Genomic DNA, 10,887 nt, shown 5'->3' on the forward strand with positions numbered 1-10,887 from the left:
TTATAATCACTTCCTGTATTTTAAGCAGACAGAGGTTTCAGGGAACCACAGCTGACTATGTCGTCATGGAAATGACCTAAAAAAACCAGTTCTGTCCAGAAATGGACAGTTTGTTGCAAAACAGTTTCACATGCCGAGGGTGGATGATGTGGGAGATGATCGCGTGTCATTGCTATCAGGTCTTTATAATGAACACCTGTTTCAACTTTACATAGACTGAGCAGAAGTGTATAAAGCTTCAGAAGCAAAATGCAATTGTAAAGATCAGATGTGAAACGTACAGGATTGGGTAGGCTTTCTGATTAACATGAAAGTTCATCTACAAGGGTTAACTGGTTGAATTTGCAGTTTTGTATTAGTAATAATCCTCATAAAACTATTCAGAGCAGTAACTGATGATCGAGTCAATGTGCCAAACATCTATTTAGACTCCATGGTGCTAACTCCTATGATGTTGTTTACCTCAACATTCAATGGGCCTTGGTGGATCATTTATTGATCCAGTCTGTTCTACAGGTGTAACTGTGACAAATGGTTTATTTTGCAAAGTATTTCATTTATATGAAGGCGAACCATGTTTGTTTTCTTTGACCAACATAATTTAAAACGATCACTTACTCTTCACTCTGACCAACTATTATGAGTAGGGTGCACTTACATTTAGGGCACATAGCAGACACTCTTATCCAGAGCAACTTACAAAGTGCTTTGCCATCTGTTCACAGAATATATCCTATTCAAGATACCCATGAACCAGACTACTACTGAACTACAGAAATCAATCAAGGGTAAAGTGATGTCTGTCGTCTTTACAAGGGGAAAGCAACGACTATTGACTGTTGTCTTCCATAGGTTTGATCCTAACCTAATCACCTCTTGTTTTGGGAAGTAAAATACATATATAGATCTCTTCAGGAATCCCTTTTACACACAAAACAGTTTGGAAGTCAATGTTCTTATCCTGTAAACTCTAAATTAAATTGAAGATTGGGACTATTTTTGTTTCACTGAAGAGGTTTACAGTCATCAAGAGGTCACAACATTTGTCTGTAATGTTTGATTATAAATTCAGTGTTGCCTAAATATTTATCGTTAACTTTTTTTTACTCTAATCTAAAAAGTATATTTGTCCCTTGATCTGAGGATACAATGTGAACCACAGTTCTGAAGCTACTCTCAAGGGCCACATCACAATCACAGCTCAGATACTCCTGATTAAACACAGCTAATCAATAAACATCCTCGAAGATGAATCACAGCTGTTGGAGACAAGTGAGCAAGTGATCAGCCAACACACGATCAGCCATTAATAAGAAATGGACAAAACACTTCAGGAGTAACTGTACTTTATTAGCCTTGAGAAGTACTGAAGCTTCAGCTCGAATTTCTCAGGTAAGAGGGACGAGCTGGACTCCCTATGGTCACCGTCTGCCATCTGTCATCTACTTGGCGGACATCTTGAGCAGGCTCTGCTTGTTGATCTCAAACAGTCGCCAGCCCTCCTCGAGCGAGAGGTCGGAGGCTCCACGCCGCTTGTAGAACTCGATGGACGGTTTGTTCCACTCCGCCACGATGAAGTGCATGCTGCTACAACGAGTCTTCACCGCTTTCTGGAGGGGGAGGGGGGGAAGCAGAGGAACACCACAGTAATTTTATTTTACACTGGGCTGATTTTACTTCAAATACTGAGCAGTGGAGTTAACCTTAAAGATGCAATGCTAGCTGGTTTTACAGTAAGTAGAAAAAAAATGTCCTAAAGAGATGTTAAACTTACTTCACTGAGTAACTTCAGGATTTCTGAGCCAATTCCATAACCTGAAAAAATATATATATTTTTTATTATTAATGATGAGTTTGTTAATGCTAAGAATGCTTTACAAGGTAACCCATTTGTAATAAACTAGACAGACAGGCCATACAAAGCTGTTAACCTTGTTACAGCAAAGGGATATTATGGCAGAGGAAGTGTACCTCTGAACTCCTTCATGACGTAGAAGTCTTCCAGGTACAGCAGCTTTCCGATCCAGGGGTCATAGGTGAAGTAGTACATAGCAAACCCGACCACTGTATAACCTGTGTAAGTGAACAACAGTGCCCGTAAGCGGAAGAACGGGCCTGTGATCATAAAAAAAAAATCATGTGATCTGCTTAGGCCAGGAATGTGGGAAGTAGGAGTGGGGGTAACAAGCGTCGTGTGAGAGGTGACTCATGCATAATGTAACGTTATACGCCCGTGACGTCACACGCGCGTAACGGGTGTGTTTTGTAGTACGTCAGTGGGTTTATTCACGAGTGACGGAAACTTTCGTGTATCTGTCGAAAGCTTTACAAAGTACAAAAAAGTCACGTCTGTGGGTTTTGTAACAGTAACTTCGCTGAAACTTGCCCTCTTCGCTCCGTTTTTCCTTTGGTACTTCCGCGATGACGCAGTGGTAGAACGGATGGTCTCCGAAGCCGTCCTCCAACAGCTCTGAAAGATAAACAAATGAGCGGAAAGAGACCTTGCAGTGGGAGCTTCCGCCATAATGTGGTGACAGAGTGTACTCGGTTTACCTTTCTCGGTCAGAACGACCTGTTCTTCCATTTCTTCGAATTTGGCAAGTTCCTGAAATGTATTTATTTATTAATCGTTTGGGTTGACTCATAAGTTCACACACAAAGGGTTTCTGAAATGCGGAAAGTGCCTATTTTCCTGGTATATTTTAGATTGTATAATTCCTGGTACTTTTAGAAATCATTCGTCTGTTGTTTGTAAACAGCATTTGACACGCTGAAACGAGTCTTACCTTTATGAGGCGCAAAATATCTGAGACGTCCTTGGGCTCGGCGTTCCGTAATATAAAATTGGCCATTTCCTTCTTTTGCTCTTTTTCCCTTTTCTCACTAGTCCTCGATAGGTGAAGAGAAGCAAGATTTGTTTCTTCATTCGGTTCCAAGGGTGTTACCCTCAGCAGTAAATCTGGGTTCTGACCCTCCTGTAGGGGATTACATGAAGTCTGTAGATGCTGGACGCGCTTTGTTCGAGTTTGTCTCCCAGCTCATATTTATACCCCTCGAGTCAGAGCAGGTGTCGTAATTCCCGGAAGTGCGGATGAGCTGACCGAACGGCCCGTCACATACAAAGTCGGTAAACCCGAACAGTGAGAAAAGTGTAACTCCGCCCTGTGCCAACGCACCGTGACTAAATCTCTCACTTTTATTTTGTTCTCACCAATTCAACATTTTTTAAAGAATGTATCGAATGTTTTACAATTAAAGTAGTCTATATGATCCAGTCAGTTCAGTGATGTCTCCTGACAGCAAATCAGCGACGGAGTGGTTATAACGGTAAGCAGAGGTGCGCTATAATTTAATGTGCCCCAGGTCTCAATTTCTAGCTATGCAATACGGCTGTCTGTTTGCATACTTTTCATTACAATACTACACAGCCTATCGCTTTCTATTTATGTCAAGTTTTCCTGTTAGGCAGGTCTGTATCAAATTAGACCTTGAGATGAAAACCTGAAATTCCTCATCCTCATGTTAGCACATAACACAGCTTTGTCTATAGATGTGGCCTACATGGCAGTGGGGACTTTGTCTTTTGTGAAGGTGACTTTGTGATTTTTTTTTTTGTGAGTTAATTCTTCATATTAATATGTGGCCATATTTATTGATGAGGGTATCCCTGTTTATGTGTGTTATTTTATAGTGTGTGAAAAAACACAAGAAAAAGTATATCCTGAGTGCAACATATCTAATAGCCTGTAGAGACTGTAGAGATTGAAAAGGAAGTACAGTTTATGAGTATGATCTCACTTCCTGCTATAGTGACAGATTTCCACAAAAATAAAAACGTCTAAAGCACAAATGATCTTCTTTGAACCTTGGAGGATGTGAATTTGTTTATTTTTATGCTGTAATGAATTTAAGCAGTAGAGTATTTCTGGAAGAATCCACCAAGTGTAGGAAGATAAGAGGATGCATCCAATTTAGATAATGAATCGAGATGAATGAGATACGCTTGTAAGTCAAACAGTTACACAATACACACACAATACAGGTACTTTATAATTTTCCACTTTAATTTGAGGAGAAAATAATCATGTGGGATCTTTGGGGCCACTGAGTCTCCTACTTTTAACCTCGTGGTTACTCCCTGTGCTCAAAAGTAACCTATAGCAGCAAAGCCTGTACTGGTAGCATTGTTGCATTCAGTTACATTTAATGTATTGAATGCTTTTCAAAGTCTGCTTTTAAGTCTACAAAGTATGATTTTAGATTTTAAGATTTTACCAGAGTTATTAAGAGGTTTACATTGCTATGGCTGTCTTGAATGTGATGGCTGGCTTGAAATTTCCCTCTGGGATCAATAAAGTATCAATCTACATGAATATGTCTTTAAACAGAACTTTTTCCACTTTGCTTATCTTAGCAAGAACTTCATAATGTGTCTGCTAATCTGTGTTATTACTTCTCATGAGTTTTGTGTTTAAAAACTCTCTAATATTTCAGTATGATACTCATTCTGGAATTGATTTTGTTATTTCTGACTGTCCTGAATGAATGCACTTTATTTGTGCTGAACTTTATAGAGATACCACACACTACAGCTTTAATCAGAAGGTGAGGTTGGGTAACAATGACCGAAAAGACTAAACCTGTTCGGCCGTACTCAGCCTACCTACACACCTGTGACCTTCTATACACACCTTCCTTGAAGGCTTTATAACAGTGGCAATAAAATAGTATTTTATGTTTGACTTGATCTAGATTTAAATGTCTTGTTTTATTGGGTTATATCAGTGATTTTTATTTTGTGATCCCTGCAAATGATCCAATGAGATAACTGCCCTGGATAAAGCATGTTATAGAGGACCTGAGACTATGCTCAGAAATTGTAGACGAATCAAGTTCACTTTTATTGTCATATCACCATATGCATAGTATAGATGGGAACAAGATGATCCATGTTGCAACATCGCTGCATAGCAGCACAGTACACAAGACTTAAAGTGTGCATGTGCAATACAACAGAATGAGAAGAGTGCACAAGAAGCAACATTTGCAATACATACATTGGGTACAGCTATTACCAAATAACAGAGTTGTAGTTCATGCTTAATTATGCATGGTAACTATATTCATATATTTTACTGATATTCATATTTGGTCAGCTCCAATCTGGGGGTGTGGAAGAGAAATATGATTGGAGAACTCACCTCAACTGTTTGATCACATGACTTCAAAATCAAAAGAGAACCTGACTATTTATGAAGGTAGCAAACTCTTAAAGAAAGACAGACAATTTAAATGCCTGTATTATCAAGTCAAAAACCTTTAAGAGAATAATCACACACAACTCTGAAGTGGCTGTCTCCAATGACATAATGGCTGTCATAAATTTAAAAAATGTTTCTTTGGGTAACCAGTGTCTCATGTTCACAGTGTGCCTGTGGTACTGTTAGACAAAGGCCTCTCTGTCTTGGTGGCACAGGACAAAAGCCTGCAGTTATGTCATAAATAACCCTCCAACATTCTTATTGCAGCTGGGGAGGGGGGAGCATGTTAGAGCATGGGGGGCCTCCATCAATCTCCATGTCTTTTCCCACTGCATTATAGGTGAAGTATCTCAGGATCTTATTAGGTTTGAGGCTCACAAAACTTCTCTTCCACCAGGTAGTTGTGATCCAGAGTCTGAATATTTGAATGTCTTTGAATTGCTTCCAGTGTTCAAATGATTTAAACAACAAAAAGAAACACATTTATATTGTGTATTTGTGTAATTATTTGTGAAATTAAGTGTGTAACGTTACAATATAAAATGGAGTACAAAATCTTGATACTTTCCAATACAGCAGTAACATGTAGTTACAAATAGTGCAGAACAGTTTGAACTTTGTCTCATTCCGATTAATCGTAGTCTGATGTGGTTCTGTGAACCTTGTCCTGATAATCTTCTTCTTTTTCTTGTTTATGTATATGATTTCATTTTACAGGCTGCACAAACACTGTACACTATACACATATAGAATTAGAACGAGTTAAATATTTGGTTTTGAATTTCACTCCTCAGACATCATCTTCATGAGGCTCTGCTTGTCGATCTTAAACAGTCGCCAGCCCTCCTCGTGCGAGAGGTCGGAGGCTCCACGCCGCTTGTAGAACTCGATGGAGGGTTTGTTCCACTCCGCCACAATGAAGTGCATGCTGCTACAACGAGTCTTCACGGCTGTCTGGAGGGTTAGACAAATGTCACAGCATATAACGAGTATTATTACAGGGAAAAGACGAGCCACACGTGCTAGTTTTAAATAATTCATCAGAGCATTCCACACAAAATTGTGACAGCATTCATTCATATTTCTTAGAATTTGTTGGAATATAGTATGTCAAAATGGTATGTCAAAGATTATAACACACAGTCCTTAGTTATTAACTTGCAGGCTCCGCGTTAGTGGACATCAAGACATGGACCTGTACTGGCCTGCGGGTCACCAGTGGATCCATGCACATCTACCTGGGCACTGCTGAACTGTAATCAACAAGCATGCTGCTTTCCAGCCTAACACGTGATCTCGGAGAGGGAGATACTTACATGGCTGAGCTCCTTCAGGATCTGTGACCCAATTCCATAACCTAGCAAAAGGAAAACAAGCAACAGTTGGACTGGTTCTTTATTACCCTTCGTTACCCAACATAACTTCTGAGTGTCAGGTTTTGTCCTGCATTAAAGCCGCTAATTAATAGGTAATACGTAAGATAAGCAGGACATGATAATTAGCTGAATATTTTAAGCAGATATATGGCCACAGACTGGATCTAAGCAGCTGTGAGTGCAGTCTGTCACCACATACTGAGAATTCAGATCACCAAATCTAAACCATGACTCTAAACTTGTCTACCAGCACACCTCTAGACAGGTTAGACAGGCCATACAAAGCTGTTAACCTTGTTACAGCAAAGGGATATTATGGCAGAGGAAGTGTACCTCTGAACTCCTTCATGACGTAGAAGTCTTCCAGGTAGAGCAGCTTCCCGATCCAGGGGTCATAGGTGAAGTAGTACATCGCAAAGCCAACCACTGTGTGACCTAGTAGGGAGCAAAATGGCATGGTAACACCTGTGCGGCAGCTAAATGGAACACATACCCAGGACAAAATCACCTCGTTTAGAAAATGGTTAAGACAGTACATACAGTATAACAGATTACATAGGTAAGATGGTCTTTGGTTGATGTCACCATTTATAATTGAGATGTTTTGGAAATGATTTGGTCACTGTTAGGAATTATAACACCATTCGCCACCCTACACCACCAATTTGCCATTCTAAAGAGTTTGTGAATGAGTTTGGGTATTAAGTTCAGTTTCATTAAATTCGTCTACTGTATTTAAACGTTAATAGTCTGTTACTATTTTGGACAGTTTGGGGCGGATCTTTGTGTGGTGTAAGGCTGGTGAAATTCCATTTCCCGTGGGCCTTACCTGTACTTTGTGTATTTGTACGTTACACTACTGTAACCGATCTTTCAGTTACCTCCCCGCCCACCCATGTACACAAAACGGGGAGTGTACACGGCGAAGCAAGAGACTGTAACCTGAAGACATAAATTACAGAGTGGGGGTTTGATATTCGTCACAGTGTGGCGCACTTTATATCCAGTTCGGGAGCGAAAACGTTTAATAGCGGTACCGTCACCCACAATTTGATTGTAAAATAAACTGGGAATCTTACCGTTCGTGCTTTTCTCTGTAGGCACTTCGGCAACGATGCAGTGATAGAAGGGGTGGTCTCCGAAACCATCTTCTAACAAATCTTAAAGGAAAAAAACGCGAATATTACAACGCTACGTGTGGCCGTTTTTAATACTTTATAATTGTTTGACTGAGCTTACCTTTTTCGGTTAAAATGACTTGTTCTTCCATCTCCTCGTACTTAGCCAGTTCCTACAGCAAGAATAAAGTGAACAGCTGATTCTCGTATTAATGTACCTTCCCTTGCAGTATTCAAAACTGAAAATGAAACGCATTTTCATGGTAAATAATCCGTGTATCATTCGTTCATTTGATATTCAACTGAAAATCAAAATCGGAAAATCAAAAAAACAGTTCATTATTTTGTTTTTCGTTTTGAATATAAAAACAAAAAAACAAATCAGGCTTGTATTTTTCAGTTTTTTATTTGATGATCCAAACAAAACTAGCTAAATTAAAAATCGGATTCGGAGCCGAACTTGATTTTGATTTTTTAACTCGACGCATTTGTGTGCCCCGGAAGTTGTTCTTCGTGGTCTTCGTTTGACTGCGGTAAAGTTGGTTTCACGTTTGCATATTCGGAATTCTTTCTTCAATAATAAGTGCCCAAATGTGCAAAATAAATATCTACAACTTTGTTTACGCCAGGAATATACATATTTAAGTTGTATACAACATTTTATTTAAAATGTACTATTGTGACCGCTACGACGTCTAAGGCACCGTCTACAAATTACATTAACACGGTTAACACGGACGCAAGTGGCGGTAGTAAAGGCCCCAGAGCACTGCGCACTCTGTTTTTTTTTTCTTTTCAATAATTTCAATATCTTTTCAATGGTCCATCATAAGACCACCAAACAAGTTGTATTACACAAAGTATATAGTTGTTATTTAGGATGCACTTTGTGTAATACAACTTGTAATACAATGGGCAGTCATGGCCTGATTGTAGGGAACTGGTCTTGTGACCGGAGGGTCGTGGGTTTGATTCCCAGGCTTGAGGCCATGACTGAGGTGCCCTTGAGCAAGGCACCCAACCCCAACTGCTCCCCGGGTGCCGGGCTGCTCTGGGCACGTGTGCACCACAGCCCCCTAGTAATCACTAGTGTGTGTGTGTTCTAACTGCACAGATGGATAAAAAGTGGAGGACAAATTTCGATCGCGGTGAAAAAAAATCACAATTGACAAAATATGGCACATTTATATGGGTATTTCTACCTTGCACCAATTTGTGGAGGTCAGTTTTTGTATAATTATGTCAATAGCTTTTAAATGGTGCATCATAAGATCATAAAACAAGCTATTATATATTAAGCGCAATCCTAAGCAACAACCTATAAGTCAGATATGGGTATTTCTACCTCTTACCTAATAGTGGTGGTGAGTTTTTATCTTTTAATTTCAATAGCTTTTAAACGGTCCATCAGAACAGCACCAAACAAGTTGTATTACATTAAGCCCATGATGACCAGCAACCTACAACTCAGATATGAGTATTTCTACCTCTTACCTAATAGTGGTGGTGAGTTTTTATCTAATTATTTCAATAGCTTTTCATAATATTCTTATTTTATGAACAGCACCTGTAATAAGAGTTGTAGGTTGTTGTTTAGGATGCACTTAATATATATAACTACTTGTTTTTCTTTCCCATGACTGTCTAGCATACAGAACTAGACTGAGAGACCAGTTTTAGTTCATTAGCTATTTAATATTGTCTTCAATATTGAACCTTTTCACAATATTCAAATTTTCTTAAATATATCAGTCGGCGTGCAACGAATGAGTATAATATACAAGTTTCATCTTTTGAATGGAATTACTGAAATAAATAATATACCAATATCTGTGTAACGTGGTGGGTTGGACACAATCGCGATAAAGGGCTGGCACATACTTTAACGGAGCTAGTCTCCTCTAGTAGGGTGACCAGAGTTGGGTTTCTGAAAAGGAGGACACCTTTTGTACTGGGTGGGGGTCATCGGTGTATCGGTGAATGATTTAGGTGGATGGTGTGTGTGTCGAACGTTTTTACTCTTTAACTCCTCCGTAAACGTACACTTTCGTTTCATCGCCGTAGAACCGGCGGACACACGTGCTTTCACTTGTAAACACTTTTGCACTGTACATGTATTCTGTTTGAGGCAGTCGAACAAATTCCCCCCGGACATTTTTTAGGTCTCAAAAGTAGGACATGTCCGGGAAAAAGAGGACGTCTGGTCACCCTAGCTCTAAGTGAACCGCGCCCACACGGAGAGTGTGCAACTTACAAGGCATACAGAACACACTTCACAGAAACACTCACGAAGGAATATAAAGGACCACAGCGATTATGAAAGGAAAACACGTTTATATAAATAATACAAGGCACAGAAAACACAGCAGAGACTAAAGTAAACGAACACTACAAAACACAATGACAAATATTAACACCGGATCATCACTGGATATCCATTTGCTGCAACGTGCACGAAATCTCTGCATGCGTCTTACCACCTTCAAATAAATATTTAATTAATCTAGAATGTGGTTCCAATATGGTCACGTTGTCTATACCAATATAGACTATGTTCCAATGTCTAGGCTCAGAGTAGAACAAGTAACACTGCAGCGCACTCCCGCACAAACGAAGACCACGAAGAATAAACATATCAGTAACTTCCGGGGCACACAAATGGGTCAAGTTAAAAAATCTAAATCAAGTTCGGCTCCGAACCCGTTTTTTATTTTGCTATTTTTGTTTGGATCATCAAATAAAAAACTGAAAAATACAAGCCTGGTTTGTTTTTTTGTTTTTATATTCAAAACGAAAAACAAAATAATGAATGGTTTTTTGATTTTCCGATTTTGATTTTAAGTTGAATATCAAATGAACGAATGATACACGGATTGTAAATCTATATCATTTAAAACACGCAATTCGTATAGTCGTTTACCTTTATGAGTCGCAATATGTCAGAAACGTCTTTGGGTTCAGCTTTCCGTAAAATGAAATTAGGCATTTTCTCCGTTTATTTTTCTTTCCTTTACTTACAAGTCCTCTATATGTGAAAAGTAGCAAAATGTGCTTCTTCATCCGCTCCCCCGGGGGGCTACCGTTAGCAGTAAGTCAGTTTCTCTCAGAGTCTCATACGTGAGTCGCGGTCAG

At 39.3% G+C, this 10,887-nt stretch overlaps 2 protein-coding genes across 2 annotated transcripts; both read right to left on the minus strand.

Annotated features, from left to right (window-relative positions):
• Positions 1–1,329: 1,329 nt before the first annotated feature.
• LOC143518800 (diamine acetyltransferase 1-like) lies at positions 1,330–3,086 on the minus strand. Its single transcript, XM_077011589.1, has 6 exons — positions 2,787–3,086; positions 2,554–2,605; positions 2,387–2,470; positions 1,972–2,073; positions 1,775–1,815; positions 1,330–1,610 (listed from the first exon to the last, which is right to left on the minus strand). The coding sequence occupies exons 1-6, from the start codon at positions 2,850–2,852 to the stop codon at positions 1,443–1,445; spliced, it is 513 nt and encodes a 170-aa protein (XP_076867704.1). The 5' UTR covers positions 2,853–3,086; the 3' UTR covers positions 1,330–1,442.
• Positions 3,087–5,739: 2,653 nt separating this feature from the next.
• LOC143518801 (diamine acetyltransferase 1-like) lies at positions 5,740–10,886 on the minus strand. Its single transcript, XM_077011591.1, has 6 exons — positions 10,676–10,886; positions 7,877–7,928; positions 7,717–7,797; positions 6,971–7,072; positions 6,578–6,618; positions 5,740–6,215 (listed from the first exon to the last, which is right to left on the minus strand). Exons 1-6 carry the CDS (start codon positions 10,739–10,741, stop codon positions 6,045–6,047), a joined length of 513 nt encoding a protein of 170 aa, XP_076867706.1. The 5' UTR covers positions 10,742–10,886; the 3' UTR covers positions 5,740–6,044.
• Position 10,887: the final 1 nt, after the last annotated feature.

This window comes from Brachyhypopomus gauderio, chromosome 7, assembly GCF_052324685.1.
Source record: "Brachyhypopomus gauderio isolate BG-103 chromosome 7, BGAUD_0.2, whole genome shotgun sequence".
Classification (NCBI taxonomy): Eukaryota; Metazoa; Chordata; class Actinopteri; order Gymnotiformes; family Hypopomidae; genus Brachyhypopomus; species Brachyhypopomus gauderio.

What these genes read in the sequence shown, in the direction of transcription:
- LOC143518800 (XM_077011589.1), bottom strand. Translation starts at nt 2,852, where the DNA reads ATGGCCAATTTTATATTACGGAACGCCGAGCCCAAGGACGTCTCAGAT. An exon ending in GGTCGTTCTGACCGAGAAAG is followed by an intron (nt 2,471 to 2,553) that starts GTAAACCGAGTA and finishes TTTATCTTTCAG; the next exon opens with AGCTGTTGGAGGACGGCTTC. An exon ending in GGAAAAACGGAGCGAAGAGG is followed by an intron (nt 2,074 to 2,386) that starts GCAAGTTTCAGC and finishes TCACTTACACAG; the next exon opens with GTTATACAGTGGTCGGGTTT.
- LOC143518801 (XM_077011591.1), bottom strand. Translation starts at nt 10,741, where the DNA reads ATGCCTAATTTCATTTTACGGAAAGCTGAACCCAAAGACGTTTCTGAC. An exon ending in TACAGAGAAAAGCACGAACG is followed by an intron (nt 7,073 to 7,716) that starts GTAAGATTCCCA and finishes GCTCCCTACTAG; the next exon opens with GTCACACAGTGGTTGGCTTT. An exon ending in TCCTGAAGGAGCTCAGCCAT is followed by an intron (nt 6,216 to 6,577) that starts GTAAGTATCTCC and finishes CTAACCCTCCAG; the next exon opens with ACAGCCGTGAAGACTCGTTG.